The sequence below is a fragment of the Muscardinus avellanarius genome (assembly GCF_963383645.1).
Source record: "Muscardinus avellanarius genome assembly, chromosome: 19".
NCBI lineage: Eukaryota > Metazoa > Chordata > Mammalia > Rodentia > Gliridae > Muscardinus > Muscardinus avellanarius.
Genome location: NC_137805.1, coordinates 3,162,582 through 3,184,222, shown reverse-complemented (window position 1 = coordinate 3,184,222; position 21,641 = coordinate 3,162,582). Strand labels below are relative to the sequence as shown.

The 21,641-nt window shown below is 36.8% G+C and overlaps 1 protein-coding gene across 1 annotated transcript in view; it reads left to right on the top strand.

Moving 5' to 3' along the window:
- Positions 1-21,641, top strand: part of MACROD2 (mono-ADP ribosylhydrolase 2) — a gene marked incomplete at both ends in the record, with an annotated part of 2,062,459 nt that overhangs the window by 1,132,031 nt on the left and 908,787 nt on the right. The window contains one exon of the mRNA XM_080716162.1: positions 20,718-20,839. Coding sequence (XP_080572288.1) covers positions 20,718-20,839 — 122 coding nt within the window. The remainder of the gene's footprint in view (positions 1-20,717; positions 20,840-21,641) is intronic.

The window sequence follows — 21,641 nt, the reverse complement described above, 5'->3', positions numbered from 1 at the left end:
CAGACATGCGTGAGGTGACTCCACGGCCCTTATGGTGTATAAGTACATATGAAGCCCCTCGCTTTTACATAGTGATGCAGGTAAACAGACCTGTGCCCAAACAAGCTGGCTCTGAAAATCTTCCTGGAAGGACCTGGGAAGGCATCCTTCTCAGTTCCTAAGAAGATGGTAATTTTTGCTGCAAGCCTTTGACCTGTTTTTTTTTCATGCCAAGATGGCTCTCCATAGAGGGTATTTGTGAAACAAAAACACTGTGCTTTCTATGGAAAGCCTTTGTAATTCTGTTCCTGGAAGCCCTGTGATCAGCCAGCATAACCACATCTAAGGGCTGTAATCTCCTGGTGGACTAGTGTTTCCCAAGCATCACTGTGGCCCCCATCTTCCTTCCTAGGTATCACCTTTATTTACACTTGGGTGCTTGGCCAGTTAACTGATTTGCACTCAAATGTCCAAGTAAGCTTTCAGATAAATGAAAATGGCTCTCAGTCCTTAGATTTGTAGGGAGTTCTGCATATGTATTTCTGTGCATTGTGTTCAGTTCTGGATAGGAAGGGCAGTTACAAAGGTCTGTCTCTTGGGGCAGTGGAAAAGCAGTATCTGGTTTGTTTGTAACATAACACCCTTGCCCCCCCACTCCCCTCCAGCAGATTCTATGGGGATGATAAGCTCCAGATTCCTAGAATTATTTTAGGATGTTGTCTTCCGTGCTTTGTTTCTGGACACAGCCAATATGAGTTAATTAATCATTTAATTTATTAAAGTAGCCATTTACCACATGTTCATTAACTACCATAAGTCTAAATTTCCTGCAGATTGCAACACTACTACTTTTTTCTGATTTTCCCCCTAGCTTTTATTTATTTTTATTATTTACTTATTCATTTTTTATGTGGATCATATTGAAAATGGCATACATTCAGACAGTGCTTGGTGCCTCCCCCCCCTTGTTTCCCCTTTCCCCCCTCTTAGCATTGAGTGTCCAGGTTGACCATGCTACATTTATACTTTTACACATATTTGGATATAGCTCCTCCATTAATTACCCTCAGTCTTTTCCTTTCCTACCCTTCCATTCTAGCTTTGCTGAGGTTTCCCCTCCATTATCTGGAGTCCATCTGGTATCCCCAATACTCCCTAGTTTGGGCATATTAGAGAAAACATATGTCCCTTCTCTTTTTGTACTTGGCTGATCTCACTTAACATAATGTTCTCTAGGGCTTTCCATCTTCTTGCAAATGCCATGATTTTGTTCTTCCTTATTACGGAGTTATTTTGTGTTTTATTAAAGTTTAGAATTCAGTGGTTTGGGCATATTCACACAGTTGTACACCTATAACCACCAATATTTAATTTCAGAATATTTTTATTTCTTTAAAAAGGAAAACAAATCAGAATCATGCTCATTAGTGTCACGCTCCATTCCCTCAAACCCATCTGTGCCAACTGTGAAACAATTTTCTGTGTCTTTGGATTTACCTGTTCTGGGCATGTTATATAAATGAAATAATATGGTAATTGAACTTTTGTATCTTTTATTTACTTACCATAAAGTTTTCAGTATTTATTCATGTTGCAGCATGCATTATACACCATTCCTTCTTGTGGCTGAATAATATTCTATTGCATGGATCTACTTCTGATTATTTATTCATCAGTTGATGAGCCTTTTGGTTGTTTCTAGTTTTTGACTATCATAAAGGAAAGGACTAGGAATATTTGTGTATCATATTTTATATGAACGTATGTTGTCATTTTTCCTGATGGATAATGGTGAGATGGCTAAATCATAAAGTAACTCTTATGTTCAAAAACTTTAGAAACAAATTGCTTTCTAAAGTTCCATTTGCATTCCCACTGTCACAACAAATGTCTGAGAGTTATAATTATTCTATATCCTCACCAATACTTGTTATTGTCTGCCTTTTGGTTATAGCCATTCTGGTATGTATAGAGTATTATCTCATTGTGATTTTAATTTGCATTTTCCTAATGACTATAATGTTGAGCACCTTTTCCTGTACTTACTAGCTACTATATAATCTTCTCTTTAATAATTTCTTAATTTCTCCTTTGACTTTCTTTCAATCTTTTCAAACTCATATTATGTGCTTTGCTTTTCTAAATATAGGCCTGCTTGTTCTTTGGTTTATCTTGGAAGCCTGATTTTTTTTTTTTTTTTTTTTTTTAGATTTTCTTCCCACAATTAGTATTTACACATATCCGGATCCTATAATTTAAATTATTTCAATTAATCTCTCAATTAGTGTCATTAATGCTACATTGACATTTAATCCAGAATGAGCTCTTCCTACTGTAATATTTATAAAAAATGTGTTATCTTTAAGGCTCATTGCTGAAATTTATAAGAACTAGAGTAGATATTGGATAAGATATTTTGGGGCCAAGTATTGTCCCCCAAGGACGCATTTAAAAGTATAGATTGCAATTAGTCCATGTGTGACAACAGAGCTGGGAAGGCCAAGGGAGGCCACAGGGTCAAGAGAACAAGCATGTTACTGTGGCACACTATGCCAAAGACAACAGCCCAGCCAGGGTGTGTGTGGTATGACAACCCAATGGACTACAGCAGGACCGGAATCTTGGGTGCCAAGTAAACACTGAAATATCAGGTCATGGGTAGAATTTTGTAAAGATCAGTGCAGGCCGCTATATTGATCTAGAGTCATGATTTCTAATATGTAGTCCTAGCCCAGCAGCAGCAGCAGCAGCAGCAGCAGCAGCAGCAGCAGCAGCAGCAGCAGCAGCATTACTTGCAAGCTTGTTAGAAATACAAACACTTAGTATCCACTTTCCCACCCCAGCCTAGATCAATTGTATCAGAAACTCTGGGTGTGTGAGCCAGTAACCTCTTTTATCTAGTCATGGAGATGATTCCAACTACCTTCAGGTTTGAGATTGTTGATCCAAACTTCTTAGTAAGTACAGAAGGAAAAGGGATTACATTTGGAAAAGGGCCATGGTTGGGACATGGTAGCGATTTAGGATTAAGTGAGGGTACACAACAAGGACTGGCCAAATGCAAGTTAAACATAGCTCTTTCTCTGTGATCGCCATAGGTCTGGTGGGATATGTTTAATAACTTGCTGCAAAGGGAAGAGAGGTCAAGAATTAGAAGACAAGAGCGCTCTTACTAAGTGCCCTGTGGGTTCATCTGGCTGGTTCTAACACTTATTCCTTGAGAGAAGACATTCATACAAGTTGGCGTGTGTGTGTCCTCATGTGGGAGAATGGGAGGATATCTGGACAGACAAGCAGTTTGTAAGAGGGGCTGTCCTTCCAGTGGCCCCTAAGCTTTCACTGGAATGAAGTCAGAAAGCCAAATTTCTCAGAAGCTGCAGAAGCAACCAGCATATTCATGAAGGAAGATTCTCTTTGTATCAGAGAAGAATTCCAAGGACAATTTTCCTTTCTAACAATAGCAAATATCTTTTATTTTTTTTCCTTATGCCCCTTCTTCCCATACAAAGCAATCTACACAAAAGTATCTCTGTGGCAATGCTCCCAGACCAAGAATGGAAATATGCTTCCATTCTTCTTGGCCATGTCCAGGACAGCAGTGTTCTTCTCAGAATCTAAAAAAAAAAAAAAAAAAAAAAAGTGAAGACTCTGAAACATTTCATTAATCTGTCTATGAGTAGGTTCTTAGGTACAGGAAATACATTTGGAAAAGGGCCATCATCTTCATGAGATTCTAAAAATTGAGCTTAGTCTATTCATGAAGATGGAGAACCAATCAAAGACACAAGTATCTCCCTCCTGGCCTCACCTCTGAGAGGTTCCACCATTGCAACCTTGCCATGCTGGGGATCACACTTCCCCTGGAGGACAAATCACATCCAACACATTGCAAAGGAGAACAGATTTTCCCATCCTGGTAAAACCTTTTGAATTTTCAGAATTCCCAGGATAAAATATAGAAGTTCTTAGTTTTGTAAAGAAAAATCCAGACTGACTATGGGAATATAAAAATCAAATTGCTTTTTTCTCATAGTAGAAGGGAATGAAGCCAAATCTTTAAACTTCTGAGAGAGAAAAAAATTGAACCTAGAATAAATAAGCCAGAAAAATAAAAATAAATTTAGAAATAAAAACAAACAAAATATTTGAAAATGCAGTGACTTACTTAAAAAATCCCTAGCCACAGGCCATTTCTGAAACTATTACTTAAGGATATATAGCAATAACAAATAATGACAAAGTAAGTTTAAGGAAATAATTTTAAGAAAGAGAAGACCAGAGATGCAAGCAGTAGAAGCAAAGAAACCAGTAAAATATAAATTCATTGTGTGTGTGTGTGTGTGTGTGTGTGTGTGTGTGTGTGTGTTACTAGGGATAGAAACTGTGGCATTCTACATGTGAACTACACCCCCAGCCCTGTTCTATTCTTTTTCTTATTTTGAAACAGGGTTAAACTAAGCTGTGGAGGGCCTCACTAGCTTTCTGAAGCTGACCCTGAACCTGTAATCCTGTCTCCACCTCCCAAGTACTGGGATTAAACTCATGTGCCACCATGCCCAGCTATATGCTGACATATATTTATAGTCATGAATTGTGGGAATGTAATGATAAAATACTGATAAAATCTTGAAGATTACTCTTCCATGTAGGCACATTGTAAATATAATTATGCAAAAGGCTAATAATAATCACTTAGTATATATCACCTCTCACATGCCAGGTACTGTGCTTGGTGCTTTTTCAAATAGTGTATAACTTCTTCCCCTTGAAAACTTGACAAGTAGGTGTTATTTTGCTTTTTGGTTCAGCAAATTAATTTACTGAACTTCATCCCTGAATCAGTGGGGTTTGTCATCAGGATATGAATACTTGTTTCCTTGTTCTTTCCTGATATCAGTGTCTAATTGTAATCACATATTCTGTTAACCATGTTTTTCTAATATCTCCGGACATCACTTTATAACATAACAACATAATCATTTTCCAATTCTTATCAAACCTATCTTTCCTTTAACTTCACTGATTTCTTTAGCATAATGCCCTCTAGCCATATTATCCTATTATCTCAACCAGACGCCATTTGTAAATAGAAATGAGAATTCTTTTTACCATTTGGCTTCCATAATGGTATGTCACTAGAGAAACAGTCACTAGATGCTATTTATTTATTTCCAGGTATTTCTTTTGTAAAACTTAATATTTGTGATTTAATTTTTGAAGCTTTCATGTAAAATTTCATTCTTGGCATCTGAATTACTGTAGAAAGTGCTTCTGTTTTTTTTTTTTTTGAGTGGTTTTACATTAATGGTTTCCACTAACTAATCTCACAGGGGCACATGATGACCTCCTTGAATCTTAGTCTCATAATGAATCATGTTTGTTTTATTTTTTTATTTTTTGGTGGTACTAGGGGTGGAACCCAGAGGCTTTCTACCTCCGGGCTATACTCCCAGACCTATTTTATATTTTATTTGGAAACAGGGTCTCATCAAGTTGCTGAGAGCCTCACTAAGTAGCTGAGGCTGGCTTTGAACCTGTGCGATCCTCCTGTCTCAGCCTCCCAAGTGCGGGGATTACAAGCGTGCACCACCACGCCCAGCTAATGAATCATGTTTGAAAGGTTCAGCAATAGATCTTCCCTTCAGTGATTCTGTGTGATTCTATGTCAGGCCCAAAACAGGCAAAGAAAGGAAAAGATGAAAAAAGAAAAGAAAGAAATAAGGAAAAAGGAAGGAAGAAGGAAGAAAAGAAAGTTCTGTCTTGATGATGGAAAAGTAGTTCTTTTTCTCTTCTTGTCCCTTTTCTGAATTTTACATTTAAGGATAGGCTCTCAGAAGGCCCGACAAGCACTAAGGAATTCATACTCCATGTCCCTAATCCCTTATCCCATCAGTCTCACAGAGTTGAGTTCCCTGTAGTCAATCTGAACCCACCTCTCCACCCCACCCTAACTGTTATCCAAGACTGCCAGCTTCCCTTCTCATTGCTGTGACCAGGCTCCATATTGGCTGCTCTCCTTCCTGTTAGTAGCTTCCAACTCATTCTGTCACAATTTCATTTGGGAGTTGTTGATCTCAAACAGTCCCTCTTGGCTTTACTCTAAGATGTCTTTGAGAACTTTTGTTTAGAATGCTGTTCCCACCCTTTTCCTTTCCAGCAGAACCAACTGACCTGACAGCAGTCATCTTAGAATTTCTGTTTTGGTTCATGAAAACTGTGTAAGAAGTGCTTCTCGGTTCCCAAAAGTTGGAGGGTAGAAATGTTCTGATAACTATCTCACAGAAGAGGAAAGAAGTTGCTGTAGATTCTTCAGAATTCTTGTCCTAAGCAAGGATTGCATTAAAATTAGTCTTAAAAATCCCATAAGCTGAAAATTAGAGAAAAAGTGAAATTAGAGAAAAATCATTTCTTTTTAAGATTTTCCTTTCACAAAGTTTTAAATTTTTGTTTATTTTCTTAAGTCATAACAAAGACAACTACACCTGTGGACCTCTAGTAATAAAAGCATGTTTTCAAATACCAGTTAATCAGCATATTGGGTTTTCTACCTAAGTCACAGGGTTTTGAATATCTCTAATATGATTCTAAACCATGAAAACATCCAGTAAAAATACATCATAAGTGATTGATTGTCTGGATATACATTTTTAAAAAAATATTATAGTATCACAGTCCCTATTAACAATAATTGAGAAATAATATTTCTTAATAAATCCAGTATATCTAGTTTTCCCTATAGAATTAATAGAGATCACCATTTACTTAAACTTGACAACCAATAAAGTAGGTAATAATGTTCATTTAAAAATATACATTTAAAAGTTAGATCTGCAGATTGAGAAATTAATCTGTTTTTTGAGGTGTGACTACAAAGCTTGAAAACAGCCTCAATAGTCCCTGAGTTATCACCTCTGAAACGCAAGTGGAGATGGAGGCTCGTCTCTGGAGTCCGCCAACATCGACAACCTGCTCCTGCTCAAGCCATATACATATGGCGGCACATATGATGAAAAATCTAATGAAGTTGTCTAAATATTTTATCATCCTCACTCCACTCATACCTTACTCATAGTATTGATTTTGTATAATTTGAATTTATGAATAATGTAATTTCACAGCAGAGAAATTCCCACATATAATTTCTTCTAGAAGCTATATCAATCTATTTTTTTTCTTTTTTCTTTTTTCTCCTTTCTTTTTTCTTTTTTTACTTTCATTTTTCTTTTTTTTTTTTTTTTTTTTTTTGGTACTGAGGATTGAGCCCAAAGGAGTTCTACCCCTGACATACACCCTCATTTCTATTTTATTTTTTATTTTAGAAACAGGGTCTTACTAAGTTGCCACATGCTATCCCTTAACTGGTGTTTTCATCTCCCAAGAATTAGGTTTACAAGTATGCACGACCATGCCTAGCTGTGGTTCTTCGAGTGTTCTGTCAAGTATTCTGTCTTTGTTCCTACCTTCCTTCCTTCCTTCCTACCTACCTACCTTTCTTCCTTCCTTCCTTCCTTCCTTTCTTTCTTCCTTCCTTCCTCTGTCACTCCCTCCTTGTTGTTTCTGTTGTACTGGGGATTGAACCCAGGCATTCTACTACATACATTCAAGCTACATACCTGGCCTGCCTTATGTCTGTCTGTCTGTCTGTCTGTCTATCTGTATTTATTTATTTATTTATTTATTTATTTATTTATGTTGGAGGTTGAACCAAGGGACATTCTGCCTCTGAAATACACCCCTGGTCCTATTTTATTTATTTATTTTTTCCCTTTTGGAATATTTTTATTTTTATTTAATATTTTTGTGCATTCATGGCATTTTTTTTAATAAGTGGAACATATTGAAAGTGGTGTATATTTAGATTGTCCTTCATGCCCTTCCCCCTCCATTTCCCTTCCCCCCTCCCAATAACAAGTGTCCAGGTTAACCATGTTATATTAATACTATTACACATATTCAGATGTAGCTCCTCCAGCTACATCCTCAGCTTTTTTCCTCTCCTATCCTTCCATTCAAGCTTCGCTGTGATTTCCCCTCCATCATCTGGAGTCCCTCTGGTATTACCACTACTCCCTAGCTTGGGCATATTAGAGAAAATATATGTCCCTTCTCTTTCTGTGCTTGACTAATCTCACTTAACATAATGTTCTCCAGTTCCTTCCATCTTCTTGCAAATGCTATTATTTTATTCATCTTTATAGCTGAATAGAATTCCATTGTGTGTATTTCCCATAATTTTGCAATCCATTCATCTGTCCATGGAGATCTAGGTTGGTTCCATATTTTGGCTATTACAAACTGTGCTGCTATGAACATGGGTATGCATATGTTAATGTAGTTCTCTGATTTCAATCCCTTTGGAAAGATACCCAGGAGTGGTAAAGCCGGATCAAATGGTGGATCTATCCCCAGTTTTCTAAGGAATCTCCATACTAATCACCATAGTGGTTGAACTACTTTGCACTCCCACATCCTCACCAGCAATTGTTGTTGTTTGATTTCTTTATGTTTGCCACTCTGGTTGGGGTTAGATGGAGTCTCAGCCTAGCTTTGATTTGCATCTCCCTGATGGCTAGTGATGTTGAACATCTTTTCATGTATCTATTGGCCATTCATATCTCTTTTTTTGTGAAGTGTCTATTCATTTCAGTTGCTCATTTCTTGATTGGGTTGTTTGTTTTGCTAGTGTAGAGTCTTTTGAGCTCTTTGTATATTCTGGGTATTAGCTCCCTATCAGAGTGGTGGCTGGTAAAGATCTTTTCCCATTCTGTAGGCTTTCTCTTTAGGTTCTTGATGGTTTCCTTTGATGAAAAGAAACTTTTTAGTTTGAAGAGATCCCACTTATTAATTCTTGCTTTAATTTCCTGTGCTTTGGAAGTCTTATTGAGAAAGTTACTCACTGTGCCTATATGTTGGAGTGTTGATCCTATGCCTTTCTCTAATAACTTCATAGTCTCTGGCCTAATTTCTAAGTCTTTGGTCCATCTCAAGTTGATTCCTGTGCATAGTGAGAAGTAAGGATTCAGATACAACTTTCTACAAATGAATAGCCAGTTCTCCCAGCACCATTTGTTGAAAAGGCCGTCTTTTCTCCAGCGCATGAGTTTGGCCCCTTTGTCAAAGATCAACTGACTATAGATGTGTGGGTTTGTTTCTGTATCTTCTATTCTGTTCCACTGGTCAGTCTGCCTATTGTTGTGTCAATACCATACTGTTTTTACTACTATTGCTCTACTGCATAATTTGAAGTCCGGGATTGTGATGCCTCCTGCCTGGTTCTTGTTGCTGAGAATTGCTTTGGCTATTCTGGGTGTTTTCTTTCTCCATACAAAATTCATAACTGATTTTTCCAGGTACATGAGCAATGTTGTTGATATTTTAATGGGGATTGCATTGAATCTATAGATCACTTTTGGCAGAATGGCCATTTTGATGATATTAATTCTGCCTATCCATAAGCAAGGAAGATCTTTCCATTTTCCAAAGTCTTCTTCAATTTCTTTCTTTAATGTTTCCTGGTTTTCTCTGTAGAGTTCTTTTACATCTTTGGGTAGGTTTAGTCCTAGGTATTTTATTGGTTTAGAGGTTATAGTAAATAGAATAGTTTTCTTTATTTCTTTCATTGTGGATTCATTGCTGGCATAAAGAAAAGCAACTGATTTCTTTAGGTTGATTTTGTATCCTACAAACATGATCTCACTAAGTTTCAGAAGGCCTAAGTTGCTGAGGCTGGTCACAAACCAGAGATTCTCCTGTCTCAGCCTTTCAAATACTGGGATTACAGGCATGTGCCACCATATCTGGTTACTTATTTGTATTTTTTAAATACAAATTCAGTGTTCCTGAAGAAAATGAGGAGGTGGTGGATGGTGCTGAGCTGCACACCATTAAAATGGAACCAGTGAGAGTCCAGGCATAAATGTGTGGAAGAGCACTGTCCCAGGAATGGTGTGATCTCAGAAAGAAATCAAATTCAGTTTATTTTGATTGAGAGATAACTTAATTATATCCAAATGTCACTTTTTAAAGAAATGTGAATAGTGTCCCATTAATTCTTTGAGAAGATTTGTAGAATGTCTGTCATGCTCCATTTTGTGATTTGATAGGCAAAAACAATCTATAAAACAAAGCAGATTTATTCTAAAATGTACCATATGCAGATGAAGGAAATGACACACATTTAGAATATGCAGCTATTTAATTATCTCTTACAAAATACAGAGTCACCACACATTTTTTTCTGTTGAAAGTCTTTGGAAAGAATCTTATGGTTTTTGTTAAAGAACATGAGAGTGTTGGAGCTCTTTTTTTTTTTTTTTAACAAATGTCTGTAGTGCAGTTGTTACGAAACCTTTGATTAGGTCTTGATGAGTCTCTGTTGAGAAACACCTTCTCAGTTCTATTAAAGTTTGCATGGAGTGATCTCAACCAGTATAACTAGATGCTATTGCTTGCCCAGTCTAGACTATCCTTTCTACGTCATTGTTTTCCCCAATCCAGTATATCACCTCTGATTAGATTGATTATAATTGGACCAACTTTTATTTAATCATCCACACATTCACTAATTATTCATTAAGCAACTGTTCCCATAGAGTTCTTGGCTCTGTGGGAGCCACAGACACTGATCTCTCCTGAACCCTGCAGCAGAAGCATGGAGTCACTGCAGGAAGATAGGAATCACAGATCATAACATCTCAGGATCAGAGAGACTCCCAGAGCATGTAGTCTTGTTTGGTTGCCTCCACTGGTAGGAAATGGCTTGACTCCTCAGTTTGAATGTCATGAGTGAGAGGCCTCAGACCACCAAACCTTCTCAGGAATGTTAAAAATAATACAAATAGTGGTCAAACATAAGTGATATTGAAAGCCAAAAGAGGAGAAATGAGTTCAAATCATAATTCACAGAGTGGGGTTCATGGGTCCCATCTTCAGGGAAGCTGGATTCTCTTTGGTTCTCATAGAATGGGAGAGGTTTTTAGAGCAAAATGGCAAGAATGGATGCAACCATCACTTTACGAACCTGGCATATGGTGGATCCTCAGTAGGTATTTACTGAAAAAAGGGCAGAATTAATTACCCAGTGAATAACTGCAGAAGAATCTCTCTTCCTAGGCTTGTGGTAGCCAGGGAGCTATGGAGGAAGGCTGATGACAAAGAAGCTCTAGCAGCCTCAGAACCATGCCCTGACCCCAGACCTGACCCCCACTCCACCTAAGATTTTTTTTTAATTATATTTTTACTTTTGTGATACCGGGATGAAACCGAAGGAGGACCTCACTAACTAGCTGAGGCTGGCTGTGAACCTATGATCCTCCTGTCTCAGCCTCCCAAGTACTGGGATTATAAGCATGTACCACCACACCCAGCATCACAGGATTTTTAATTTTTTTTTGGTATCTCATTTATTAAGAGGCATAACTAAGAGTGAAAGTCCTCTTTTTTTTTTACCACTTTGCTGCATTCCTTTCCTTTCATATCTGAAATCTCCACCAGAAGAGAGTTATTGTTGTTATTCACTGTAACAACCAACAATGGTAGCATTTATTAATTTTTTATTGTTGCATTATAGTCATACATTTTAATGGGGTACAAGATGGTGGAGGCATATATGCACACATCACCCAATTAGCCCTTACCCAATTCACACCCCATTCCCTCCCCCTCCCTCCTTCTCGTGTTTGTGTTGGTGATTGACATTGATATGTTTGTTAAAGTACATCACGTACATTACAGAATTTCCCTTTCCCCACTCTTTCATCTCCTCAGGTACGTCGCCTTATATGCTCACCTATAGAATCTCCTTCTTCATCTAGAGTTTCTCCTGTGACCCATTTTCTCCCTAGCCTTCACATATTAGGGAAAGCATCCAATTTTTTACTTTTTGTGACTGACTAATCTCTCTTAGTATAATGTCCTCCAGTTCCATCCATTTCCTTGTAAATGACATAATTATGTTTTCTTTATGGCTGAGTAAAATTCCATTGTGTACATATCCCACAGTTTTGTAATCCATTCATCTGTTGATGGACATCTTGGCTGGTTCCATAGTTTGGCTATGGTGAATTGTGCAGCTATGAACATAGATACACATGCATTAGTTTGGTAGTTTGGTTTCTTTTCTTTTGGGTAGATACCCAGAAGTGGTATTTCTGGATCATATGGTAAGTCCATTCCCATTTTTCTGAGGACCCTCCATACTTTTTCCAAAGTGGTTGCATTAATTTAAAATCCTACTCCTCTGATAGAGGACTAATATCTAGACTATACAGAAAACTCAAGAAACTCAGCACTAAGAAAACAAATAGCCAATCAAAAAATGGGCAAGTGAACTAAATAGACACTTCATGAAGGAAGAAATTCAAATGGCCAATACATGGATGAAAAAGTGCTCAATATCATTAGCAATTAGAGAGATGCAAATCAAAACTACCCTGAGATTTCACCTAACTCCAACTAGAATGGTTTTTAAATTTTAAACAAATTTTATATGTTTTTGCTTTGAATCTTTGAAGCACTGATTTGGCATCTCTCTGAAAAGGCTAAGTTACTGCCATCTCTTGAACCAGAACAAAGCCCTGATTATCATCTTCCTTGAAAAAGTCGTATTGTCTATTTGGACTTCCAACTCCTCTCTCTCCTGCTATGGAGGCATTAGAAATGCCATGCATTTGACTCACTTCCTTCTAGGAAGTGTTTTCTTTGAGTTCATTCTAAAATGAGGCCAATTGCTGGAATTTTGCAGAGAATTCAGCTTCAGAGAATTCACAGTCCCTCTGAGACCCCTCACTGTTGGAAACAGCACTTTGTAGTACAGATGTCCCAACGCCCTGTGAAATTTCAAAGACTCTATAAGTGGCTGGCCATTGCATATCCTTTCTATACAAATTTTAACCTGTATTATTAAAAAATGGCTGCAAGCAGGGGCTCAATTTGAAACAGGACATAGTCCCATCCGCAAGGACATTTTTTTGAACAGGGTCAATTTTAAATAGACATTTGGCAGGAGAAAGAGCTTATAAAAATTAAAGATGAGCCTTGCACTTTTCTCTTTTTTAATATACAAGATGATGTTTGGGTACATATTGATCAAATAATATTATAACTTGAGCTTAAAACCTCAGAGTTTTGAAGTCAATGAAGCATGGAACATATTGTCAGCATATTGATGCCACACAAGGCAGCATTATCATTCTCATGTAAAAATGGGATTATCCCTCAAACTGAGCTCAGAGTACACATTCATGCGTTGAAAGTGCATTCTGTGCTTTTATCAGCTGCAAAACGCAAATATTGTGTAGCTGCTCTGCACCTAATTTTTGATGCATTATATATTTTTATTGGTGCATTATAATTATACATCACAATGAGGTTCAGAGTGATAGAAACATACATGGACATAGCATTTGGTGTGTACCCCACTCCAAACCTTCCCCTTCCCCGTACACAATGTTGAAATTGGTATTGATGGCTTCATGAATGAATGTAGCATTGTTTGAGCTGTTTCTTTTTTTATCAAATCTCCTCTTTCATATTCTCATCTCCCTTCCCAAATCTCCTTCCATCATTCTCTAGCATCTGCCATTATTTATCTGTTCTCTTTTGTTTCCACTTTCTCTCTAGCTTTCACATACGTGTAAACATATTTACTGTATTCTTAATTTTAGACATAAGACATCTATAGAAGCAAAGAGGTTAAGAGAGGCAAACCAAAGTCTCTCTAAAAAAAAAGGGGAGGTCAACTCACAGATACAAAGGAAACTAAGATTAGAAAATAACTTTGTGAGCATGAGTTTATTTTATACTCATGCAAAAATTTGGATGACTGTAGTCTTGTGGACATGGAATGAAATCCATCATGCACTCGAAGAAATGTGTGAGATAGCAATCCGAACTCAGAAATTTGCTGCAGGGCAGTAGTTGGAAAGCTTTGCAACTGATGTGTGCTGCAGATTGAAAAGGAACATCTTATGGACAATTGATTGTTTCTTGAAATGTAATAAAAACAAGCTTTGAAAACATGTATATGGAATCATTGACCTAGTTAGAGAGAAAAGGCGGCATTTACTTTGTAATGCAATCAGGCGGTAATTCAATTTCCTGTTAACTGAACTTCAAGTATTCTCTTTCAGGTCATAGATTGGTGTGCTTATCATATAAATTGGTCAATAAGATTTACAAATAGTACCTTTAGTGCTTGGTTTTGTGGTTGTATCTCTAGAAAAGAAAAATCAATTCAATTCCATGTATTGGTTTTCTCCTTAAAATTCATGCCATTTAGATATGATTGACAAGGCAAGACATCATTATGCATCCTGTTAGATGGACCGATTATGCTTATGAATACAAGAGTGGAGTGAATGAGAGCAACATGTAATTGATTCTACACTTGGTCTGACTGTTCATTAACAGTTTGAACGGAACACAGTGGCTTCTCAAATGGGAAATGACGGGAGCCACCTATATGTACTCTCTCATTTGTTTTAAAATTCATTATGCTAATGTTTTTTCACAGAATGTTTTTGCTGCATTTGTTTTGCCAAGGATAAAGTCTGATTGGATCTATGTAAATAGTTCTTCCGCTTTCAATATTTATTTGGCATTCCAATCACACATTTTTCAACTTACACTTCTGGAAATGAAGATGGGCTGTCCCCTGACCCCCCTACAAAGAAAACCTTCTTCTATTCCATGCTCCTTTTTCTGTGTAGTTTAGACTAATTTCCCAGGATAAATAGAGGTGGGGGAGTGCAAGGTGGTGCTTATAGCTTCAAAACAAAAGAGCTGATTTACCCACTGATTGATTTCAGGAATAGATGAGCGAAAGCACATTCCATTTGTCTCGCCACACTTTAGTCTGATGAGGCACAAAAGGGCCTGCCATCTCATTTCCCAGACCTCTTCAAGGGGTTGCATTTGAAATGTTGATTAAATGTACAAATTGCATTTCTGTTTTCTCGGCTTTTCTGAGTGATTTAAGAAAGAGCTCCATTGAGCAAAGGCTGCTTTTCCTTTCTCGAATGCAGAGGTGGGCACTTCGGGAAAGCGGTATCACCTTTGCTGCTCCCAGGGAGTTATGGTGCCGATTCTGTAACAGCCTTGCTTGACCTTTCCTTTGTCCAAAAGTTCCTGCTAGATTATAAGATAAAAGAAGCAGAAAAACTACTGCTGAGACAAGCAATTCTATCTAGGAGCTACAATTACACAATCTCTAAATTAGATTGTGTTCACAATGAATGTATATATTAATCTGCTATTCCAATCTTTGTCTACTTTTGTTTTTTATTAAATCATGAGTTGATTTATTAAGATATTAACTTTGAGCACTCTATACTGATAATAGGTTTAATCATTCCTTTCTATGATTTTATATTTACTTGCTCCCATGCTTATCATAAAAAAATAAATACAAAGCCCCAAGTGTCTGGGGAGTCCTGCATTCTGGCTAGTTACAAATATGTCCACAAACGCTTCATGAAGAGGTAGGGCCTGTAAAACAAGGTAGAATTTTTGTGATAATTCCCAGCACAATGTATCTGTGTGACTCCCAGGGGCAGCCATAAAAGGCAGCATTGTTGGTATACTTGCTTGTGGATCCCTTAGCACTCATTTAAGCAAAACTGTTCTGAGGCTGCCATGCTATGAGAAAATCCAAACAGGTCAACACAGAGAGACACTCAAGGCCGGACTTTAGCTGTGGCAGTGCCCCTCTGCTCCAGCGCCAGCCATCTCTGGTTACCCAAACCTTCACTCAAGCCCATGCAAATTTTGGACCCACAAAAACCTTACAGAATAGTAAAATGGCAGTTTGGTGGTACTGAGAGTTTTTTTTTTTTATGCAGACTTTACTGAGAATAGCAAAATAAAAGAAAAATGTACCTATACAGTCGTTCTTTTAAATTCATTCAAGTTATATCTATTTTTTGGTTAGTGGTCATATTATAGTGATAAAAACACTTATTTGAAATACAAATTCAGAATTTGTATATGCCATAGGCATATATAGTAAATGGGATCTAGGAGTATGGTTTAGTAAGCCATATACTCTTTGTTTTAATGTTTTATCTAAATTTTGAAATCATAATGCATTCACATAACTTGAGCATGAAAAAGTATAACAAGTGTATGGAGAAAATTCTCCTTCCTATATTTATCCCATTATTTTAAATCTCATAATTCCCCTAGTAGATAACCACTGTTACTAAGTGCTTGCTGATTTTTCCAAAGATGTTTTATGAATGGATGAATGTATTAGCTAAAACTAGAATGTTTTCTTTTCTACATCTGTGACATTTTTCTTATCCTAATGGTAGCTAGAGATACTTTTTTGCATCTTTTGTTGTTGATACTTTTTACTCTGTAATGTATCTTGGAAATATTCTCATATCTACATATAACAACCTTCTTTATTTTACAAAAGCACAATATTTCATTGTATACATGAATTATTCAACTAGCCCCCTATTGATAGACATGAGTTTGTTATATCTTAGTTTATTATATACAACATTTTCATGATTTACCTGTATAAATACCCTTTTGTACATTAGGAAACAGATTCTCTATAGGCTAAATTTTTAGAAATGGAAATACCAGATTGAGATATTTTATATTTGTGCTTTTAGAGCGTGGAAAATTACTCTCCAGGAATAATGCTAGTTTGCACTTCCTTGTAAAAATGACTTGAGAAGATTGAACCATGACTGATGCACATCTGGACAAGAATGACTTTGACTACTTAGAGTCTATTGGGCAATTTCTGATGGATATGCAGAGAAGGAAATGCATTTGAGAGCTGCAAAGAATATTGTTCATACTAAACTCCTTTTGGCTTTGAAGATTGAAACTCAAAGAAGAGAGCAACTTGACCAAGGTCACACATCTACTTGTGACAGATCTAGGACTTCTAGATTATGGTTCGATTTTAGTACTTTTAGATTAGTGTTCTTTTCACATCCGGAAAGAGATGATGACTATCTGTTTCTGTCATTCCTCCCTGTGTGCTAGAGATCTTTTGGCAACTGCTGCATCTGCTGCTTCCAGGGATGATGATAGCCATCATTTTTCTAGCTTTCCTATGAATCAGACATTGACCTTAAAACCTTTGGCCAGGCATGGTGGTACACACTTGTAAACCCAGTACTTGGGAGACTGAGACAGGAAGATTGCAGGTTTGAGGACAGAATCAGCGAATACAGCGAATAGCGAGACTCTCATTAACCTACTGAGATCTTGTTTCAAAATAAAATTAAAATAGGACTGGAAGTGTAGCTTGGAGGTAGAGTGCCCCTGGGTTCAATTCCCAGCACCACAAACAAACAAACAAACTTTGATTTGCAATATCTATGCCAAAGAATTCAAATTCATGCACAAGATAAAACATTGTCCATGGATATTGTATATGTGTATCTCATATATGCTAACAAAATGTAAATTAATAGAAAGCATCATTGAAATTATAATATTCATTTGTCCCTAACTTACTCAATCAGTGGGTTTTGAAGCTAGTTTTGTGAAGTACTAGTCTAAGATTTTTTTTTTTTAAATAAAAAGAACTTTATAATCAAAAGATCTTTTGAGCCACTTAATCACAGTCAAGGTCTTTTGGATTGTGCAGATATCATCCTGTACTCCTTTAGCTCCATTATGAGGTTAAATATTAATGATGCCCTACAACACATAGGGGAGGACAGGATTACCTAAGCAACTGAGTTGCTTTACAGATATGCAAACCAGGTCAGGGACCAATAAAATGTCTTCCTCTGGGCACTTGATGACTTAGAGCTAGAACTAGAAGGCAGGTCTTCTAAGCAGATTTTATAACAGAAAAAAGGGAACTCAGTGTGAAACAGTTCTTCATAAGTATTATGAACAATTATAATAATGGAAGAAATTTCCTTTCAAGTCTCATATTGATTCACTTCCAGCTTTGTGGATCTGAGAGGTCATTGCAGTGGTCGATAAAAGCACTTGATCTTAGATGCTGTAAATTTAATATAGAGCATAGAATACGGAGGTCGATATTTTGATGTTGAAGAAGCTCAGTTATTGGCTTTGTCCCCAGACCTTTAAATGAAAAGAACTAAAGAAATACAAGGAATAGTTTTTCATAAAATCTATTTAAGTTATGTAGACAGTGGTGGCTAAGGAGAAGCAACGGGAAAATTTTTATTACGTCATAGTTTCTCCTCTTAGGGCTCCTCTCCACTGTCTGCCTTTCCATTAATGCCTTTAAGCCTTCTCTGTACTTTGCTCAAGTAGACACATCTCCTATGACCCCAGATAAGTGGCACTTACTCTAGATCTGCTCTTTCCACAACATAGGAGGGTCGTTGTCACGCCACATTGTTCTTTTGTGCATCAAGTGCTTGATGTACGAGGCAATGGGGAAGGAACAAAAGTGACATAGGCTTCAACTTCAGCAACAAAAATGAGGGCACCAAAATGGCCCTGGACCCTGTCCCGACGGTGGACTCCTGGAAACGCAGGCCTGCGAGCTACTTTACAAAGCACAGGTTTCAATAATCAAACTTGTTTGGGAAACAGAGCATCCTACGTTCTGTCTTGAAGATTTACCACTCTTTAGGGCTGACTCAATGCCCAGAAGAGTCCTCCACTGCAGTAACTGTTTTGACTTTTATTTTACCCAGTGATTCCCAAGTTTAATTGGCCTTTAAACCCATACTTTTCTGCACTCACTTTGGAAAATCCTGCCGTACAGGATCCTGGGATCCTCTGCAGCTTTTCTCTCGTTTGTATTCATAGGAGATTTGTAGTATCATAGTTGGTGACAAACAGCAAGTAGCCACAAGGGTTGAAATAAAGTAAAGCCAAGCATGGTATCCTTTCTTCATTTATTCTATCATTTGTTCAATAATAGAAACCAGCAGTGCATTTGCATGAAAATTCATTGCATAGGGTACAAAGCGGGCATTGTTTGAATATATACAATGCTTACCTTTCACTTTTATTGTAAAATCATCACGTGCTATATTTGTTAAGAATGACCTAATTACCCCTTACACTCCATTTCTATATTATAGTAGCTCTCACTACAATGAAAACCAGGTTTACCTGTGAAATAACTTCTACATGAACTCAGTAGTGCAGTGTCCCTCCCAGCCCTAACCACACAGCATCGTCTTCAATATCATCTGGGAAGAGTTTACATATTGTTTCAGAGCCGGGCGTGGTGGTGTACACTCTTAATCTCCGCGCTTGGGAGGCAGAGACAGGAGGATCACGCAGGTTCGAGGCCAGCCGCACGCGCTGGCTTAGGATACCCTGCCAAATAAAAATGTAAAAATAGGTCTGGGAGTGTAGCCCGGAGGTAGAAGGGCTTCCAGGAACCCTAGTGCCACCAAAATATAATAAAATAAAATAAAATAAAATAGAAAAAATAAATAAATATTGTTTCAGAATTAATATCAGTTAGGAGTCTCAATATTTAGCAGGTGACCAACAAAGACTTCTGTCCCCTCAATTATTTATGTGTTGCTATTCAAAATCCATGTCCAATTTTAAACTTTACCATACCCTTATTTTTTAATGTACTCTTATTCTTGTCTTTGTTGTTAAATTTAGTGTACTGATTAGCCAAAGCGAATAATTTCATTTCACTATCATATTCCAGTAATATTGATCAAAATTTATCTTTTTTTATCAAAGTTTATTAGTTGTTGTGACTTACATCAGCTAAATGACCTAATTATTTAATTTGCATATAAGACTAAGAAATAAGAATTACAAGGCATTTTAAGTAATTTGAATTAAAATTTGAGTTTTTTTCTTCTAATCTTTCTTGACATTAAAATGAGGATGGTCCTCTTTTGTTATGCTTCTAAATTTAAAATATAATGTAATTTAGCTGGGCATGGTAGCGCACACTTGTAATCCCCGCGCTTGGGAGGTGGAGACAGGAGGATCGCGCAGGTTCAAAGCCAGCCTCGCTGGCTTAGGAGACCCTGTTTCCAAATAAAAATATATAAAAAAAATAGGTCTGGGAGTGTAGCCCGGAGGTAGAAGGGCTTCCAGGAACCCCAGTACCACACACCAAAATAAGTAAATAAATAAATAAATAAATATACAAATAGAGATTGGAAAGTATAGGTGACTTTGTGGCAGTTTTAATACATTAAAATAGGTGATTAAAAACTATTAAAATATGTATGCACTAGTGTTTCTAGCATAGCTCACTTATGTGAGGACTGATAAGGTTCACTTTAAAATTGACAAGTATATTTTGAAGTTATTCTTTTTGAGAATTATATGACTGTTATAAATTATGTAATGTTTTAGTAACTTGTTTTTCTTTATCATATACAATGCCTGAACTTGTCTTATTTACAAAGAAAGTTATGTTTACCACTGGTTCTTTCTTCCCATGTCAATTCAAATGCTCAATTTGTGAGCAGTTATTTCTCAGTTTATTTTCACCAAGTATTTGTATTTTGCCAGGGTGCCAATTATACACATCTTATACTATAATCTGTCTCACTTGTATTTTACCAAAAAAAATGGAACAAATCACTGGTAGGAAATTCCTTTTTTTACAATTATTACCTTACTGGGAAGTTGTCTACTTTAGGAGGCTGTACTGACTAAAACACTTTTCCAAAGAAGCATTTGGACCATCAGTATTTCTTAGCTTCCCTGTCTCCTAAAATAAACAAAGCACCAATTATGTAAAAAGTGAAAAATGCCTTGCTTATCCTATTTTTTTCTTTCTTTTTTATTTACAGATGTCATCCATACTGTAGGACCAATAGCCAGGGGCCATATTAATGGTTCCCACAAGGAAGACCTTGCAAATTGCTATAAATCATCTCTAAAGCTGGCAAAAGAAAACAATATCCGCTCAGTTGTAAGTACCTTTATGTCTCTTATTTCTTATTCTTATTTGATAGGAAACCATTTATAAAATTTTGAAAATCAAGTTTAAGGATCTTAGTATGTATGTAGCCTATTTTGTTGTAAGGATTCTAATCTTTGATATGCTCTAAACATTTGCTAAATTGTGATATCTTAGTGCTTGAAACTATATAACCTTAAAACTGGAGGCATCTAACCTACTTCCTTCTCTTCACTTTACGTGTGTGTGTGTGTGTGTGTGTGTGTGTGTGTGTGTGTTAGTGTTACTGGGGGTGGAACCCAGGGGCTTTCTACCTCTGGGCTACACTCCCAGACATATTTTATATTTTATTTGGAAATAGGGGCTCACTAAGTAGCTGAGACTGTCTTCGAACCTGTGCGATTCTCCTCAGCCTCCCAACTGCAGGGATTCCAAGCATGCGCCACCACGCCTGGAAACTTTGCCTTTTTTAAAAGAAAGTAAAGATGATGAAAATGGCTAACAGATTTTAAAAAGGAAAATAGAAAGTGCTGAGTTTATTATAATATTGTGCATTTATTTCATATTGATAATATTCACATTCAGAGCTCAGTTTAATATCTACTTGTCTGAGTGTTTATACACATATATAAATAAATACAGGGCTTCAGAAATGACTCATTTGCAGAAATTTATTCTGTGTATTATTTTATCTGAAAGTTGTTATTCTTTTAAATTCATTTTAGTCTCCCTATACTTTTTACTATGAAGATGAGTAGCCAACATCCCTTCTAAATTGTGTCAGTTTAGACAGAAAGAATTCAGAAAATGTAGA